The sequence below is a fragment of the Plecotus auritus genome (genome assembly GCF_963455305.1).
Source record: "Plecotus auritus genome assembly, chromosome: 5".
Classification (NCBI taxonomy): Eukaryota; Metazoa; Chordata; class Mammalia; order Chiroptera; family Vespertilionidae; genus Plecotus; species Plecotus auritus.
This window is the reverse complement of record NC_137776.1, coordinates 56,843,277-56,861,791: the sequence shown is the minus strand read 5'-3', so window position 1 is coordinate 56,861,791 and position 18,515 is coordinate 56,843,277. Positions and strand designations below refer to the sequence as shown.

The following is an 18,515-nucleotide window of genomic DNA, read 5'->3' as shown; positions in this document are numbered from 1 at the left end:
CCGCTTGGGTCGCCAGGGGGCATGGCCTGCCTGCAAACCACCACAGGCCCCTCGCCCAGGCCACCCCACACTCCAAGGGAACCCCCACCCTGATCCGGGACACCCTTCAGGGCAAACCAGCTGGCCCCCACCCATGCACCAGGCCTCTATCCTATCTAATAAAAGAGTAATATGCAGATTGACCATCACTCCAACACACAAGATGGCTGCCCCATGTGGTCAAAGATCCTGCCCCCATATGGACACAAGATGGCCACCACAAGATGGCCAGCAGGGGAGGGCAGTTGGGAGGGACCAGGCCTGAAAGGGAGGGCAGTTGTGGGCGATCAGGCCAGCAGGGGAGGGCAGTTGGGAGGGACCAGGCTGGCAGAGGAGGGAAGTTGAGGGTGATCGGGCCTGCAGGGGAGGGCAGTTAGGGGTGACCAGGCCTGCAGGGGAGGGCAGTTAGGGGCAAACAGGCTGGCAGGGGAGCAGTTAGGCATCAATAAGGCTGGCAAGGGAGTGGTTAGGGGGTGATCAGGCTGGCAGGCAGAAGCAGTTATGGGCAATCAGGAAGGCAGGCAGGCGAGCAGTTGGGAGCCAGCAGTCCTGGATTGTGAGAGGGATGTCCAACTGCCCATTTAGGCCCGATACCACTGGTGGGATGGGGCCTAAACGGGCAGTCAGACATCCCTTGAGGGGTCCCAGATTGGAGAGGGTGCAGGCTGGGCTGAGGGACACACACCCCCCATGCACGAATTTCGTGCACTGGGCCTCTAGTAATATATAATATTTCTACTTCATGAAGTTAAACCGTTTTAGTAAATAAGTGGCTAATGAAATATGCTCTTTATCCCTCATAAACTCATAAAGTTATTAAACATGGGAAAAAGATATCCGGTTATAAAGTGCTTGTGTTCCATATGGTAATCAATTATCATTTTATATTGATGCTAGGGAAATAAAATGAGTGTTTCTTTATAATTTGATCTAGCAAAATAGCAGCTTTGACATAGGGACAGAAGAAGAAACATCAAGAAGGCAGAAGGAAAAATTGACTAGAAGGTTCCTCATATTCTGTGTGTCCAGCAGGACATGAAGGCTACCACCCATCTATATTGATTCAACAAATCTCAGCAAGGGGTTGGGTCCCTAGTGGCTTTGAAATCAGAAAGCTTGGATTTGAACCCAAGTCTAATTCTCCCTCTGAAGCCTTGGGAAAATTATCGAGTCTTTCAAAACCTCACTTTTTAAAACCTATAAAATGAGAATAATAGCTTTATCTAGCCCATAGGGATTTGCCATGATTAAATGAGATAACATATGTAAAGTGCTTAGCTCAGGACTTAAAATTCAGAAAGCCCTATGTGCTGGGCATTCAGGACACAAAAATGAATAGAAGAGTCTCTCCTCTGGAATACCTAGCAATGGTGCTGAAATTAAATAATAGCCATTTAATTTCAACATGTTCATATCCCAAATGATCCTAATAAGAGCATTACATTGAAAAAATATCTAGGACAAGTACAATCTGATCATTTGCTAAGTGCTAATGAACATTACTTTCTCTCATCGACATGTCTAATACCATCATTAGCATCCATAGTGGGAGTCAGCTGAACGGAGGGAAAATGTTGAAGTTAGGGGACTTAGAGGATTTGTGAAAGGTGATGTTTTTCTGATTACCATATACAAAATGCATTACAGCATACTAGTGGCGTGATGCATGAAATTCTGTGCATGGAGAGCGGGTTCCCTTAGCCCAGCCTGTACCCTCTCCAATCAGGCCTAAACCAGCAGTAGGACATCCCTCTTGCAATCTGGGACTGCTGGCTCCTAACCACTCACCTGCCTGCCTGCCTGATCGCCCCTAACTGCCTCTGCCTGCCTGATTGCCCCCAAACCCTCTGCCTGCCTGCCTGCCTGATTGCCCCTAACTGCCCTCCCCTGCTGGCCTGATCTTGCTCCCAACTGCCCTCCCCTGCCAGCCTGATCTCGCCCCCAACGGCCCTCCCCTGCCAGCCTGATATTGCCCCCAACTGCCCTTCTCTACCAACCTGATCTCACCACCAATGGCCCTTCCCTGCTGGCCTGATCACCCCTAACTGCCTCTGCCTGCATGATTACCCCTAACTGCCCTCCCCTGCAGGCCTGATCTCGCCCCCAACTGCCCTCCCCTGCAGGCCTGATCTTGCCCTGAACTGCCCTCCTCTGCTGGCGAATTTAGTTCTGATTGGTTGGTTTCTATACCAGTCAGCATCAAAAGCTCCGCCTCCTAGGCAGCCATTGGCTCCTCACAGTTTACCCAGATTTGGTTCTGATTGGTCAGTTTCTATGCCAGTCAGCATCTCTGGGCCTATCAATGGGGCCTGATCAGAAAGGTGGGGCTGATCAGCAGCCCTGGTGGAGGCCTGGAGAGAAATGGAGGCATGGCTGCTGGCCAGGCCCAGAGAGAAAGAGAGAGGCAAGAGCTGATCAACAGCTGCCACACAGGCTATGGATCAGACCCTGCTTCTTTCTTCAGGCCTCTTTCTGGGCCTGATTCGCAGCCCCCTCAGCAGTCAGTGCTGGGTCACCACCCCTGCAGCTGCAGCAGTCAGCGCTGGGTCGCCAGAGCAACCCAGCGCTGACTGCAGGACTGACTTCCAGTGGTCGAGCCTCCGGTTGTTGTGGATGTTATGGAACCAGGGTTTTTATATATTAGGATAATCACAATAGTCAGATTTGCCTTCTCAGTAGACGAAACATCAAGGTACCTCCAGTGGCCTCTGAAAAATGCATTGCCATCACTTTTTTTCTATGGGTAAAGCTTGTAGAATTTACTCTAAGATCAGAGTGTCAGATGACCAAATTTTTCTGAAGGAAGTTATTAATGTATTTTCAAAGGTCTACTCTGAAAGGCCAACCAAATGACACAATGCAAATTTCTCAGAATAGTAACAATTTGGAAAAAAGGAGACAATTTAATGGGGCAGGTGTTGTCTGTTATGAGTCTCACCTCCTCGCCCCCACCCCCTTTTTACTCTACTCCATCCACAGTGGCTTCCTGCTGTTCCACAGACACAGGGGCCCATTCCTGCCTCAGGGACTTTGAACTTGCTATACTCTCGGCCTATAATGCTCTCCTCAGATATGCCCAAGGCTTTCTACTCCCTCCCCTTCTTCAGATCTTTGTTTAAATTAGTCTTTCTTCCCCAGACCAATACTTGCAATCCCTCCCCCCAACACACACACATACACATACACCACCACCACCACTAGTTTACACTGCCAGATTCACTCTGCCTTCACCCTGTAAGAGCCAGCAGATTTAGCACACACAGGAAGCCAGCACCAAACAGGATGTCAAGGCTGTTGTATTCTTTCATGAAATGGAAAATGCTTTATCATTATCTTTTCTGACTATAGTCACTCCCTCTTCCCTTGTTAGGACTGTTCAGGGAATAAACAAGACTAATACAATAATAGTCAAACAAGTGTTTCAAGGCTTTTTATGTCTTACTGTGTTAACTGAAATTAAGCCAGTGTAATCCAAGGTGATGAGAAAGAGTAGAAAGGTGGAAACTTCTGAACTGTATAGATAAATGATCCACAGGACCGTGAAACATGCAAAAATTTGAGCAAAGTTCTGGTTTCTCCTGAACACTACTCAAAACAGTTGTAGTAAGACATCAGTGGAAGGTGTTATAGTGCAAGCTAAGAGTGACAAGTTTGTATTAGGAAGAAAACTGATTTGAGAACATCAGCATTTGGAAGCTCTAATAATGAATCATTCAAGAACTTTCCAGAAAGATTTATAGGCAATGCTACTCTTTGTGCCAAGTGTTTGTCTTCATTTAAGAAAAAATGATCATTGGGAAACAAAACTACGACAGAAATTGCCCTTTCCAGCACTCGCCAGGCAAAACTTTCAAGAGTGTGAGACAAGTGTTATTACAGTACCTGCCTCTGAGACTGTTAAAATAATTTTAAAAAGTTGAAAATACATAAAGAATAATAATTACAAATGCTTACAGAGTTCTTACAGTGTTCTGGGCTGTTCTAGGGACTGTATACAACTTATTCTCATCCCCGTTTTGCAGGTAAGGAAACTGAGGCACACATACACGTGGACAATAACTGGGCTCAAGTCCATGACTAGTGAGCACCAAGCCACATCTGAACTAGGCAATATGGCTGCAAAGCTTGTGATTATAACCAATCTTCTAAACAGTCCAAGTATCTGGGAAAGTGACTACACATAGTAAATGCTATGTTGGCCATTTTTGTGAATTAGTGTAGATGAATTAGACTTTATGGAAGTGTTTGTATTCAAAGTTTGAAACTAATACCAATAGGCAGGTTGGTAATAACATTTGGACTTGAGTCATTTAGTAGGTTACCTTAGAACATAATTTGTTCAAGTGCTACTTAGTCAAAAGGATACCAATTCTTCCTAAAAACCCTACAGTGTTCTCTCTGAAATCTTATTAAGGATGGCAACTCTGTGACTTGTTGGAAAGGAACTTCTACCATCCTCATTCTCTCTTCCCTTCTATATCCAGTAATTCTCGTTATCTCTTTCTTTTTAAACTCATAAATAGTTCTCATGAGAGCTTTATAACAGGCTTCTTTTCTTCCTTTCTCCTTTTCATGTTTCCAAGATTTAAAACAGAACACAATCCTGAACAACTCAGCGCCTGCAGTACACATTTTCAAAAGAGTATGAAGTTGTCCAATGAGAAGATTCAATGATTCCTCCTTTGCAGCAAAAGCCACCGTAGAGCCCATTTTCCCCTTCTATCTGTCCCATACACCACTCTTCAATCCTTTCCTTGGCTCTCAGAGTGACCAGTGGGCCTGACCCCTGCCTCAGATCCTTGTCTTCTTGCTCCGTAGGGACTTTGTTTTCATCTCTTCTCCCTCGGCACATCTTCAATTTCTATTCACTGCTTACTCCTGCCTTGTTCTTAAGCTTGCACAGGGTGTGCTGATCCTAAAAACTATTTACCTGACCCTGCTGCTTCCTCAAGCCACCTCTTCTCAAGTAAACAGTCCACATCTGTGGCCTTCATTTTCTCATGGTTCCTCCTTGTATCTCTTGATCAGTCCCTTACTACGCCATTTCTCTCTCCTTATCATCTTTAATACTTATTTGCTATACCAAAGATCTTACCAATTAATCAAATAATTTTATATCATTATTTAAATATTTACTCTGAACAACCTTATCTTAAATAAACTATAAGTAAGCTGGTAGAATGAGTTTATTTTATCTTTATCAAACAGCAGCCAGCACTGTGCTCTAGAGATAGGAGGTACACATGATCTAGCACTGGATGACTCAACTTTATATTTATGATTGTAAGTATTTTTATTAGAATAAAGCAATGTTAAAAAAACTTTCATCAACAAATATATTTTTTTCACATGAGCTCTAAGATAATCTCTTTAATTCACCAAATACTTATCAGGTTGTATTGGGTTGAAGAGTATTCCCTCTTCCTCCAAAGCATGCCCAGTTGGAATCTTAGAGCACGACCTTATTTGGAAAGAGAGATTTGCATATTAGTAGTTAAGATGTGGTCAGACTGAATTAGGGTGGGCCCTAAATGCAATGACTGATGTCCTTACAAGAAGGCACGTGAAGATAGGTAAGACAATGGGGAGACACAGAAGGAAGAAGGCCATGTGAAGATGGAAGCAGAATTTGGAGCCATACAGCTACCAGCCAGTGAACACCAATGATTGCCAGGCAAAATATGAGACAAGTGTTATTACAGTACCTGTCTCTGGAACTGTAAAATAATTTAAAAAGTTGAAAATACATAAAGAATAATAATTACAAATGCTTACAGAATTCTTCCAGTGTGCTGGGCTGTTTTAGGGACTGTACAAGTATACAACTTATTCTCATCCTCACTTTACAGGTAAGGAAACTGAGGCACACATAGGCATGACAATAATTGGACACAAGGTGATGACTAGTGAGCACCAAGCCACATTGCCTAGTTCAGATATGGCTTGGTGTGAATGAAAGAGAGAAGTTAAGGAATGTGAATGAAAGAGAGGAGTCAAGGAGAACTGCATGGACTTGTGCTTCAGCAACTGGAAAAATGGAATTGTTATTTGCTAAGAGACAAGCTGTGCTAAGGGAGGAATAGGTTTGGAGGATAAAAACTTTTGAAAGATGCTACTTGAGATGCCCAAAACACCCAAATGGAGTTTTCCACATAGTAGTTTCATATATGCATGCAGAGTTCAGGAAAGGGGTCTGGCCTGGAGATATAAATTTTGGCATTATCAGGTTGTAGATGGGGTTTAAGGCCATGGGACTGAATGATATCACCTAGTGCAGTGGTCGGCAAACTCATTAGTCAACAGAGCCAAATATCAACAGTACAACGATTGAAATTTCTTTTGAGAGCCAAATTTTTTAAACTTAAACTTCTTCTAACGCCACTTCTTCAAAATAGACTCGCCCAGGCCGTGGTATTTTGTGGAAGAGCCACACTCAAGGGGCCAAAGAGCCGCATGTGGCTCACGAGCTGCAGTTTGCCGACCACTGACCTAGTGGAAAGAGGGAAGTAGTTCCAGGATGGAGCCCTGGAGAGTGGTTCAAGGTTAGAAGTCAGATACAAAGAGGAACTCCCACGGAGAATGAAAGGGAACATGTAGAGAGGTGGATGGTAACTAGGAGAGAGGGGAAGCCCAGAGGGTGCTGAGAAGGGGGATAATCAACTGACAGTGCATGAGAGACTCAGAGGAAAAGCTGAGCTCTGGATTTAGTAACATAGAGGTTAGGGACCTTGATGAGAACAGAGCTGTTTTAGTGGCTGGGTGACCATAAGCCTTACTCCAGCAGGTTTTGGAGGGAGCCAAGAGAGAAACTGCAGACAGTGATAATAGAAAACTCTTTGAGGAGCTTGTGGTAAGGAGAGCAGGGAAAGGAACTGGGAGATTGGTAGGCATGTGGAGACCAAAGAGGACCTTCCTTCCTTCCTTCCTTCCTTCCTTCCTTCCTTCCTTCCTTCCTTCCTTCCTTCCTTCCTTCCTCCCTCCCTCCCTCCCTCCCTCCCTCCCTTCCTTCCTTCCTTCCTTCCTTCCTTCCTTCCTTCCTTCCTTCTTCCCTCCCTCCCTCCCTCCCTCCCTCCCTCCCTCCCTCCCTCCCTTCCTTCCTTCCTTCCTTCCTTCCTTCCTTCCTTCCAGGATGTGAGAGATTACAGCATATCTATATAGAGAGAGGAGAAATAGCTGGAACCATGTCTTTGAGTAAGCAAAGGGGGACTGGGTCTGTGCACCAAGGGGGACTGGCCTTGGACAGGTGCTGGAAGAGTTCATCCATTGCCCTGGAGAGGCAGTGCAGGTGATGCACAGATACACACAGGCTGAAGGGAATTGAAAAAGCTCTCTTCTGATGGCTTTCATTTTCTCATGAAAATAGAAAGCAAGGTCATCAGCTGAGAAAGAGCATGGGGGGTGGTGCTGGGGGCTGGAGGCTTAGGAAGAGGAGACACAAGAGAGAGTCCATCAGGAGAAAGGGCTAGTGAGCAAGTGGGGAATATGGGGCATTGCCAGACAGTACCAAGGGGCCACTTGATGGTGGGTTATGGATTTTATTTTCAATGCAGTCAAGCCATTTTCATGCAGATTAATTTCTTCCTCCTTGGAAATTTTACAATTAAGATTTGTCATCAATTAGGTCCTTTTTCTCCGTGTCACATTAAACAGGAGGTAGCTTCTAGACATTGTGAGGTTATTTTGTTTGCTTTTATTTATTTACTTATTTTATTTTGTATTATAGCCATGAATTATTTTAAGTCCTACTTTCCTAGGTCGACTTTTGGAGATCTAGTTTTTGCCATGTATTTTTAAACTTTGTCCATTTTATTTTATGTTGACTGTGCCACATTTTCCATTATGAATTGACATGATAAAATATGACATAATAATGACATAATGATAAAATATTACCATTTATATGTGCTTTTTATGAGAAGTTTGAGAGTAATTTCCCTCGGATGTTTCTGACCCACTCTATTGTCTCAGATTTATATCTTAAATGATGTAAAATCAAGTCTCCCCTATTCTTTATCACTTTGAATGCCAAGAGAAAGCAAGTGCTAGCCCCAACATACCCTCAGGATAAAAAAGGCAGCATCAAAACACTCTGTTTTGCAATAAACTCATGTGGTTAAGAAAGAACATGAGAAGAGGGGAAGGAGAGGGTTATATGCTCAGATTCTTTGGAGATAGGAGCTGCCTTGACATCTACTTACTTCTTTTAAAATTTATTTATTTATTTATTCATTTATTTATGAGAGAGAGATTTGTAGTTCCACTTATTTATGCATCCATTGGTTTATTCTTGCTTGTGCCTGGACCAGGGATCAAACCTGTAATCTTGGTGTATCTGGATGGTGCTCTAACCAACTGAGCTACTATTTCCAGTTTGCTAGCAAACTAATATTTTTAATCTGTACTAATAAAAGGGTAATATGCTAATTAGACCAGATAGACTGGACATCTTCCAGATGTCCTTCCGGACAAAGCTGCAGTGGCTGCGAGGGCCGAGGAGGGCTGGCAGCCATGGCAGCTGGCAGTGGCAGCAGCAGCAGGGTGATGGGAACAGCACCTTCCCTTGATCGGCCGGTTCGCCTCCTTCAGAGGGAGACCAGACTGCATCTTAGGCCCACTCCCTGTGGTCAGTGGAACATCCCCTGAGGGATCCCAGACTGTGAGAGGGGGCAGGCCAGGCTGAGGGACCTCCACCCCATCCCCAGTGCATGAATTTTCATGCACTGGGCCTCTAGTGTAATGATAAAAGGGTGGTAATAAAGTATATCAAATCCCTTCATAGACCACACCCAATCTTTTAGAATTCCTAATTCAACTTAGGTAATTAACTTTCCTCTTCCACCTTTCTTTTCCAAGTGCTAAGGAAGGAGTTTCCTTCTTGTCCCAGAAAGATGAGTCTTGATTGATCTAGTCCAAGCTTGGTAATTCATTCCCCTTGCCAATGATCAGTTTTGAAGTGGACAAGTGACACAAATCTGGTCAGCAAGACATGAAGGTAAGTTGCCTTGGGCTGAAGGACTTCTGGAAATATCTTTTCTCCCTGATAAAACAGATTGTGAATGAGGAAAGGCATCTTCTTCTGTCTCATGAAGCAGCTGTGTGAGCAAATGATGTGTTGTTGCAACAGTCACAATTTGACCCTGAGAAGACAAGCTTGAGAACAAAAGCTGACAACAGTCTGAGAATGGCAAAGCTGAAAGACAGAATGAACCTGGGTCCTTGAGGATGTTGTTGGCTATCTATGCTAACTGTCTTACTTCTGCACTTCCAATTATATAGCATGCTAATAATAACACAGTAAGAAAAAGGAACGTTTAATACATGTTGAGGAGTTAATAAATATGGCATCTGGCCACTGTAGGCCAAGTTCAAACAACCTTTGGTCATGTTTTCTGTTACTTGTAACCAAACACATTCTGACACACTCCTTATACAGAACCAGGGGGCTGTGAATTGCAGTGAACTGCACGCCTGGGGGCCAGTCCGATGGCCTATAAATTATTAACTCTTTAAGTTTGGTTGTTTTCTGTGCAGACTTGCCTGGACAACATTTATCATTTGCTTTTTAATGTTTCCATTGCACTTTGATCATTTACTGGAGAGACATGTAGCACTTTTTATCATAGTTGATGTTTATGTTTCCTTTAAAATTGTGAATTATTTGAGAACAAGGGTCCTACCTATCCTTGTTATATCTTTGGTGACCACCAAAGTGCCTGGCACATAGAAAATGCTCAATAAATATGTGCTGACTTGGAGAATTACTTTCTATTGACATGTGTGTGCTAGGTGCATGATGCAGAAGGCCCTCCTGAACTCGGCAGTGGGAAGGGGAAGCAGATTCTTTAGGAAGAGGAACTTAGGTCAGAGGAACCTAGTAGATTAGCTCTTTTCAAAAGGATACAGTCATGCGGACATGAGAAAATTCTGTACTTTGATGATCCAGCAAGCATTCAAGGAGTCATCCCTGTCTCTACTCTTCCTCACTCTTTTTTTTTTTGTAAGGGTAGTAAGGATTAACTTATTTATTTATTTACTTATTTTTAATCCTCACCTGAGGATATTTTTCCATTGATTTTTAGAGAGAGTGGGAGAGGGAAAGACAGAGAGAAATATTGATGTGAGAGAAACACACATTGATTGGTTGCCTCCTGCACTCACTTGGGACCAGGGCCCGGGCCAGAGAGAAGCCTGCAACCAATGTATATGCCCTTGACCGTTCCCTTGACCAGAATTGAACCTGGGACCCTTTGGTCCACAGACCATCATTCTAGCCACTGAGCCAAACCAGCTAAAGCTTCCTCACTCTTCATGTTCCCATACATTATGACTTACCTCCAAAATACATCTTGATCTTTTTTTTAACATCTCCAATGCTATCACCCACTCCAATCTTTCATCTCTCACCTGGACAAACCACCCTTCACCCCCTACCCCCATTATCTACACAGGGTCAGAGACATATTATAGAAATGGAAATAAGATCCTGCCACACTCATGCTTAGAGTCAAGAGAAATGCCTCTCTGTGCCCCTCTGTCCTCTATATCACACTATTTTTGTCCTAACAGATATTACTGTCTGATATTACTCATGTGCTTGCCTACTACCCATGTGCCCCATAAATTATAAAGGTTCATGGTAGCAGGCTCCTCATCTTGACTGTTTAGGACCAGATCCCTGCACCTTCAATAATACCTGCCATGCAGGGAACATTTAATACATGTTGAGGAGTTAACAAATATGGCACCTGGCCACTATAGGCCTTAGCCTTGAAGAGGTTTTAAATGGAATCTATATATATAAAAGCCTAAGCGACCTTTATGACTGGTTGCCATGCTGCACACTGACCACCAGGGGGCAGACTCTCAATGCAGGAGCTGCCCCCTGGTGGTCAGTGCACTCCCACAGCCAACCTCCCCCGGCCGGCCCCAATCAGCCCTGATCACAGGCCAGGCCGAGGAACCCCACTAGTGCACGAATTCATGCACTGGGCCTCTAGTTAAATAATAAAGAAAAACCACAGGGAAATGAAGCTGTCTGTTCAACTCATGGACCTGAGCTTGAGCAGATGGGGCTTTAAAACAACTGGGAAAACCAGAAGAGGAGATTTCAGCCTTATAAAGATGGTATTATGGTGACAGGAGCCACCCAGCCAGTTTTGGGGGACCCAGTGTGAAGTCAGAGAAAGAATGGGTGATAGTATCCACCTGATACCCCATAGACCTCCTTTTTCTCCATCATATGTCCTGAATCAGTGTGGCCCCCTCATTATTAAAGTCCCTGCTGGCTTTGGCTCTGCTTTAAATTACCTCTGCTTTTTGGGCCTTAGATGCTGAATTGTGTAACTTAAGCTCATGGGTCTCCTTAATTTCCCAGTGAACCAAATAATGAAAAAATGTGCACATTAATGTGTACTCTTAACTAAGCAAATGGTTTATCATTAAATTTAAAAAAACCATTCTAGGAAGTTATAATTTTGAAGTACAATATAAAACTTCAAATACAGTACTTGGCAAAAATAAAACAGCTAACTCAGAAGTTCCAGTTTTGTGGTTTCAGTTTACTCTCAGGTTGAGAGACACACCTCTACTGGAAGTCACATTGGAGCTATGAAGACTAAAGGTAAAAATATTTACAAGCTACTGATTTACAACAATGAAAATGTAAGCATCAAGCCATAAAGCAATGATTTATCATTAACTTAAAAAACTCTCATCAAAGCATTTTATTACACAGTTATTTATGGGAACCAGCAGACTGAGGAAAGGCTAGAAGTCAAAAGCTTGGATTCCCAAGTTCTAGTACTTACAAAGCCCTAAACTTCTATGCTTCAGTTTCTTCAGTGTATAAAGTCAGGCTATTAATACCTCTTTCTGATGTGGTTGTTTCATGAAGATCAAATGAAATAATACAACATCCATTGGAAACAAAGCAAGTGTAATTCAGTGCAAGTAGTACATCTGGACCTACTACTACTACTACTATTACTACTACTACTACTACTAAAAACACTAAATAAGACCAGTCAAAAGTGTGGGGTATCAGTCCTGGGATGGAAGGTGTTGCCTATCTACAGCTTATATAGGAAAGGAAAGGAGGCAGCAACGGCAGGTGCTTTTCCTCAGAACTTAGTATCCAAGGATTAGCAGTCATGAAATTATAATATAGGTATATGAGTGGGAATTTGTAACATTTATGCAAATATGGCCTCATTAATTTTATACTTGATCACTAACAGAATGATTTGGTTTCAAGAGCACCAGCTCTAGAGTCACATTGCCTAATTCTAACTCGGTGCAACTTAGAGCAAGTTCCTTAACTTTTCTGGTAGCCAGCCTCTAAGATGGCCCCGGTAATCTCGGCCACTAGTATCCATGCCCTTGTGTAATGCCCCCTCCCACTGCAGCAGGGTTGCTCTGTGTGACCAACAGAATACAACAGACATGATGGTTGTATAGCATTGGTCACACTTCTGAGGCGAGGTCATAAAAAGGCACTGCAGCCTCCTACATGGATCCTTCATTCTAAGGGAAGTCTGGTACCCTATGGAGAGGCCCACATGGAGGGGAACTGAGGCCTGTAGCTATCTACAGCAATGTGAGAGAGCTTGAAAGTCGATCCTGTAGCCCCAGTCAAGCTTTCAGATAATACCTTGACTGCAACCTCTTGAGAGACCTTGATCAGAGCCACCCAGCTAAGCTGCTGCCAAATTCCTGACACAACTATGACATAATAAATGTTTGTTGTTTTAAGTTTCGGGGTAATTCATTGTGTAGTAATAAATCTTTAAAGCAACTTCTCAGTTTCCGAAAACCATCTGTAAAAACGGAGATGATAATAGTATCCTTTTCAAAGGGTTATTGTAAGGATCAAATGAAAAGTATATTAAAAGCCCTCAGCCCCATACCTGGCACACAATGTTGGCTGTTATTACATCTTTGCATACCTTCTTTTCCACAAGCAAGGTGATCCCACATGCATTTACAGTCACATTCCCTGTAGGCCTTAGCACTTAGTTTAGCCATAAAATTTCAAGTATATAGATCCAGCTCTAGTCAGTCCCTTTATATGGCTTTTTCTAACCATCAATTGGGCAAAGAGTCTTCCCTTTTTCTCTCTAATCCCTTTTGGGATGAGCAGCAAGATGTCTAAGAGAGAAAAATCAAAGGCACATGCTATGGCTAGGGAGCCAAACGCCAAATGAGCTGGCCTGAAAAAGACCAACCCATTGACCTTATGAACACTCAACAATGGTCGACAATAGTTAACTGAGCTAGCTGGAGTCAATGTGAGCTTTCACAGAGCTCACTGTTTAGAGATTGTCCCTGAAATATACAAAGCTTCCATTCAGGCGTATTTCTGTGCTTGTAAGCCTGGAATAGATCCTGAACTTCCTCAGGCAAACTTCATAGATGTTATCTTTCTTTCTTTGATTATTCCTGTCTCCTTCACATTTGGGTTTTCTTTTATTACTGGTGGATGGGTGAGCAGTCAAATTTCCTCTGCACTGCAGAAAGGTACTAGTATTGAGGAAATTTACTGCTAAAGCAGTGCAAAGGAAAAAAGAACAGCTACGTTTCTATTCCATAATAAAACTCAATAATAAAATCATTTGATAAATAATAAAATGAAGTAATAAATCCATGTGACAAAAATTTTAAAAACTCAGCAGATCATATAATTTAAAGGGGGAAATAAAGAGATCAAAGTACTGAATGAGAAGGTCCTATTGCTACTAAGCCATGAGGATTTCTATAATCCATTATGAGTACAATATATGTTTTACTGCTGATTGTATGGGAAAAGAATGTTTAAATATGTAATATACCTTTTAGTAGGACATTTTGAAATTTAAAACAAAATCAATTCTTTATTATACATAAAGAAGGAGGTGAACTTTTAATTTTGCTTAGTGAATGCATAATTTCTGACATCAAGGAGTTTTTATTCTAAAAAACATATGACATTAGTATTGAGTAGGCTTCCCTCCTCCCCCACCCCTCACCCTTTCATTTTCCACACCCTTTCTGGGTGTGTCAAGTTCTGCTGAAGTCATCCTTTCATATGGAAACACTTAACCTTCTCTTAAACCAACCTCTCAGGGAATGAAATTGGGTTTGCTCATTTCTTCCTCCTTACTTTTGGCTGTTTATTTCTTTGCTTTCCACATAATCTGGCATTTTGGTTTGTTTTTCTATCAAATGTTTCCTTCATTCCTTTTCTCTCTTTTTTTCCTTTCCTTCCCATTTATATTTCCACTCTCCTGCCTCACCTCCTCTCTTCCTTCCAGGTATGTATTTGATTTTAAACCTAGATTGACGATATGAAGGACATTTCTTGGGTAACAACTCTGGATTCTTTGTAATAATGCTATCCCTTACCATGGCACAGCTGGAGGAAAGGTATGGCTGATTTAGTGAAAATGCTGTGGCAAGGCAGGCATTGGAACAAGGTGAGTTCCCTTTGCTCCTCAAATATGTAAACTGTAAATGCCATTTAAGAAATAAGAGGAACCCTGGCTGGTGTGGCTCAGTTGGTTGAGAATCATCCCATACACCAAGAGTTCTGTGGTTAAATTCCCAGTCAGAGCACTTGCCTGGGTTGCAGGCTCAATCCCTAGTAGGGGGCATGCAGGAGGCAGCTGATCCATGTTTCTCTCTCATTAATATTTCTCTCTCTCCCTTCATCTCTCTCTAAAATCAATGAAAACACATATTCTTAAAAAAAATATATGAGGAGACTTCAGTGGTGGTATAAATAAAGCACAAAATGAAACCACATCTCCACCTAGTTTCCCAAGAGTTGTCCTTAGCCAAGCTCCCCTTACTCCCTGTGTTCCCAAAGATCAAAGTCTAATCATCCATGTTTCTGAGTAGCTCTATACAGCCTCCCCATTCTGGTCTGTACCACCAGTCTCCTGGGATACTTTCCCTGATTTCCCCCCAGCCTTGCTCCACTTAAACCCACCTTCCCACTGTCATGCCCAAGGGTTCAGGCATGCCCATTATTCTCCAGCAGTTCTTCATCCCCCCAGGTTACAATCATATCCTTTTCCTGCTGCCCACCTTCCTCTCTTGCTAAGAATACTTTTATAATCCCAGATTAGAGCATGTGATCTTGTGTCTCTGTGTTGACATGAAAGGCATTCACTTTCTTTCCAGAAAACCTTACCTCTAGAACCTGAAGTTAACCATTCCAGCCTCCCTACATAGGAAGCTCCCTGTGAGAGTTTTTCTCATACTTTCCCAGAAGTATCCTTCTAACACCAGGGAAGTTTGCTCAAGCCTCACTAACTTGTCCTATTGAGTCACAATCATAGGTGAAGACGTGAATCTCTGGGGAAGACCCTATCAGAGAGGATGTTTTTGAGATATTTGTTCAAATTTCATTCGCAGGAAAAAAACTAAGTACTCTTTAAGGCAGTGGTCGGCAAACTCATTAGTCAACAGAGCCAAATATCAACAGTACAACGATTGAAATTTCTTTGGAGAGCCAAATTTTTTAAACTTAAACTTCTAACGCCACTTCTTCAAAATAGACTCGCCCAGGCTGTGGTATTTTGTGGAAAAGCCACACTCAAGGGGCCAAAGAGCCACATGTGGTTCTAGAGCTGCAGTTTGCCAACCACGGCTTTAAAGGCAATGATAAGACAGCCCCTCCCCGGGCTTCAGGAGTCACTCAACAAAACAAAACAAAACACCCGTAGTTTACCCACGGAACCGCATGGAAGACAGTTTCAGGACCTAAGCCCCTAGAGCTAGACCATTTCACTGCCCATCCCAAGTGGCTTATAAAAGTCGTGTTCTGTCCCCTAAAGGCAAGTTCTGATAATTACAGTTTTACCTATCCTTCTTGCGCCATTGTGGTGCCTCAGTGATGTTTTGGTTACTTTGATTTGTTTGCATGTCTCTTTCCCACTAAATTACTATGAACTTCTTGAGGTCAGAGATCTTTATATTTATAAAATTTAATCTTTGTCTTTGCAGCAACTAGTACAGTGCCTGAAACATAATGTAAGATGTGAATATTTGCTTGTATGGATGACCCATCCTTTGGCTTTGTGTGTGTGGTTGTTTAAATATACAAAGTATCATTTTATAAAAAGAGTTAAAGTTCAACAGTTCACAACAGAGTCCAATGTGAGTGGACTAATGCCTGACATTTAACAGTCTAAAATGGTAGTAACCATTGCTTTAAGTAAGTGAAGTCATTATCAATAAGTCAACAGATTCAGTTATTTAACCTTTGGCACCTTTGCCCTGGCACTGAAATTGCTGGGCAAACGTGGTTTTTGATGGCTCTATAAACTAATTCTGAACAGAAATTTGGATAACACATCCTCCGTATATAAGCACACTTCCTGGTTGACTACACCATCCAGAGTAGATGCTTCAGCTAGTTGCCCAGCAGGTGTAACACTGAAATGAAAATAAATATTTAAAAGGAAAGTTGGGCCGAGGAGACCCAAACTAGTTATTCTCGTGTGCTCACATCAATAGTGCACATTCCGTTGTATGAATGTTTAATATTAAGAGCTAGGACGGAACTGGAGAAGTTGGCCAAGCTGAAGGAAAGAAGGTGGCTTTAAATGAAAGAATCCACCAAGCATCACTGATCCTACCCCTCTCTGAATATCACCATGTAGTACAGCAGCTTCATGATTTAACTCTGAAATACTTACTTCTATAATGTCTATAATTGGTCAGTTATGTTCCCGCATCCCAACTTTGAGGGATTTCCATCATTCCTGAAGGGAAACGACCTGGGGCCCTGTGCTCTGTCTTCTCCAAACTGCATTTTGGGGCTTACTTTCTTATTCCCCCACACCCACGTGACATTTGAGATCTGTGAACACTGCCTCCTTTCCTTTGAAGACCACAACCACGAACATTTAAAGACTTAATTTAAATTTAATACAAAAATAAAAATCCTAACCCGCCCCGCTCCAATTTCAGGAAGTACGTGTTGGTTATACATAAAACGACTGCGAGGCTCTTGCAGCGTCAACACTGGGAACCCTGCGGAAGTCCATCTAACGGCTACCCTAGAAGCAGCAGCAACGCCTGGGACTCCTCAGCTACAACCTGTCTGTCACACGGGTCCCAGCCCCCGACAAAATGCCCCGTCCCCCTTCCTGTGGTAAAACAGAAGCAGATCTGGTCTCCAACTGTCTTATCTCCTTCCAATATGACAAACTTACTGCCTTGGCTCAGCAGAACCGCGGGCACGGTGATGATGGTGACGAGCGCCGCAGTCCCCAGCAGTCCCAGCAGCACCTTCCATTGCGTCTGCAAGCCGGTTAGATCAGTCCGGTTAGATCAAGCCCTTCAGCCCCCGTCTGGGTGAGGGGGTCGGGACCCAGGCTTGCACCCCTGGCAACGGGGTTTGCCGGTGGGCGCGCACTGGCAGGGGGGCGCGGTGGGCTGGGAGGGTTTGGAGTGAGCCAGTGGGAGGTAGTAAGAGCGGTCGCCCTTGAACTTGTGGCCTCTGAGCACATTACCCTTTGCTTCTACTACGCCTGCACGTCAGAAGCCCAGGGAGAGTTCTGGCGTGCGTTTATGGGTGGCTCTCCGGGTCGTCCGAGGCTGAGCGCCCTGGTCTAGCCCAAACCCCGCAGGTCCCAGAGTGAGAGCAGAGACCTAGAAAATCCCTTCACCTGTCAGAGGGCGGCCCTGGCGCTGCTGCCTAACGAGAGCCCTGGTTCCGCTCCGAGGGACTTGGGGGGTCATTTGGGGAGAGTTTGGTGGAGAGGCACCTACAACTCGACCCTGGGGCTGGGGGAGCGGGAGGCGCGCTACTCACTCACCTTCATCGTCGGCGGCTCCTCGGAACTGAGCGTCGGTCCAGAGCGGGGAGGCAGCAGAAGTCAGACTCGCCGCCCGGACGCGCGTCTGGCTCCGCCGCTCCCCACCGGCCGCGAAGTCACTCGGCGCTCCCAAGTTTCGGCCCCGAGTTAAACATTAGCGAGGGCCCGGCCCGCTAGGTATAAAGGGCTGCGGGACAAGCTGCGGGAGAAGGCGCGTCGCCTCCGGACACTGCCATCCCGGCCGGGGGGCGCCAGAGAGGCACCTCCCCTGGGCTGTGCGGGGCGGCAGCCAGAGTGCGCACCGTGCGGGGCCCCGGGACTCGCGGGAGCGGGTGTGAGACCCCTATCGGGGATACGCTGGCGCCCGGCATCCGACGCGGCGTCCTAGGCCGCCAACGCCGGGGCCAGGGTCTGTTTTATGAGAAAGGAGCCTTGGAGCTGGGCTCCTGCAACCTCGCGTGGCAGGCCGAGCCCAGAGAGGGCATGGGTCTGCAAACTCACCCAGCTCACTGTGAGCAGCTGCGACCAAACCCAGGCCTCTATCTCTAGCCAGTGAAAGGTGTGTTGGGGAGGAGTGGGGTGTTTAAGCTTCTGGATGGCAAAGCGAGGGAGAAGGCGATTGTTCACTTAGGAATGAAACTTAGAGGCTAAGGATTTGGATTCACCCTCAAC

General features: G+C 44.3%; 1 protein-coding gene across 1 annotated transcript in view; it reads right to left on the bottom strand.

Moving 5' to 3' along the window:
* Window positions 1-18,089, bottom strand: part of DPP4 (dipeptidyl peptidase 4) — an 89,499-nt gene extending 71,410 nt beyond the window's left edge. The window contains exons 1-2 of the mRNA XM_080668218.1: window positions 17,844-18,089; window positions 17,238-17,325 (exon numbers count right to left, since the gene is read on the bottom strand). Of these exons, the coding sequence (XP_080524344.1) occupies window positions 17,238-17,325; window positions 17,844-17,849 (94 nt within the window). The 5' untranslated portion in view covers window positions 17,850-18,089. The remainder of the gene's footprint in view (window positions 1-17,237; window positions 17,326-17,843) is intronic.
* Window positions 18,090-18,515: the final 426 nt, after the last annotated feature.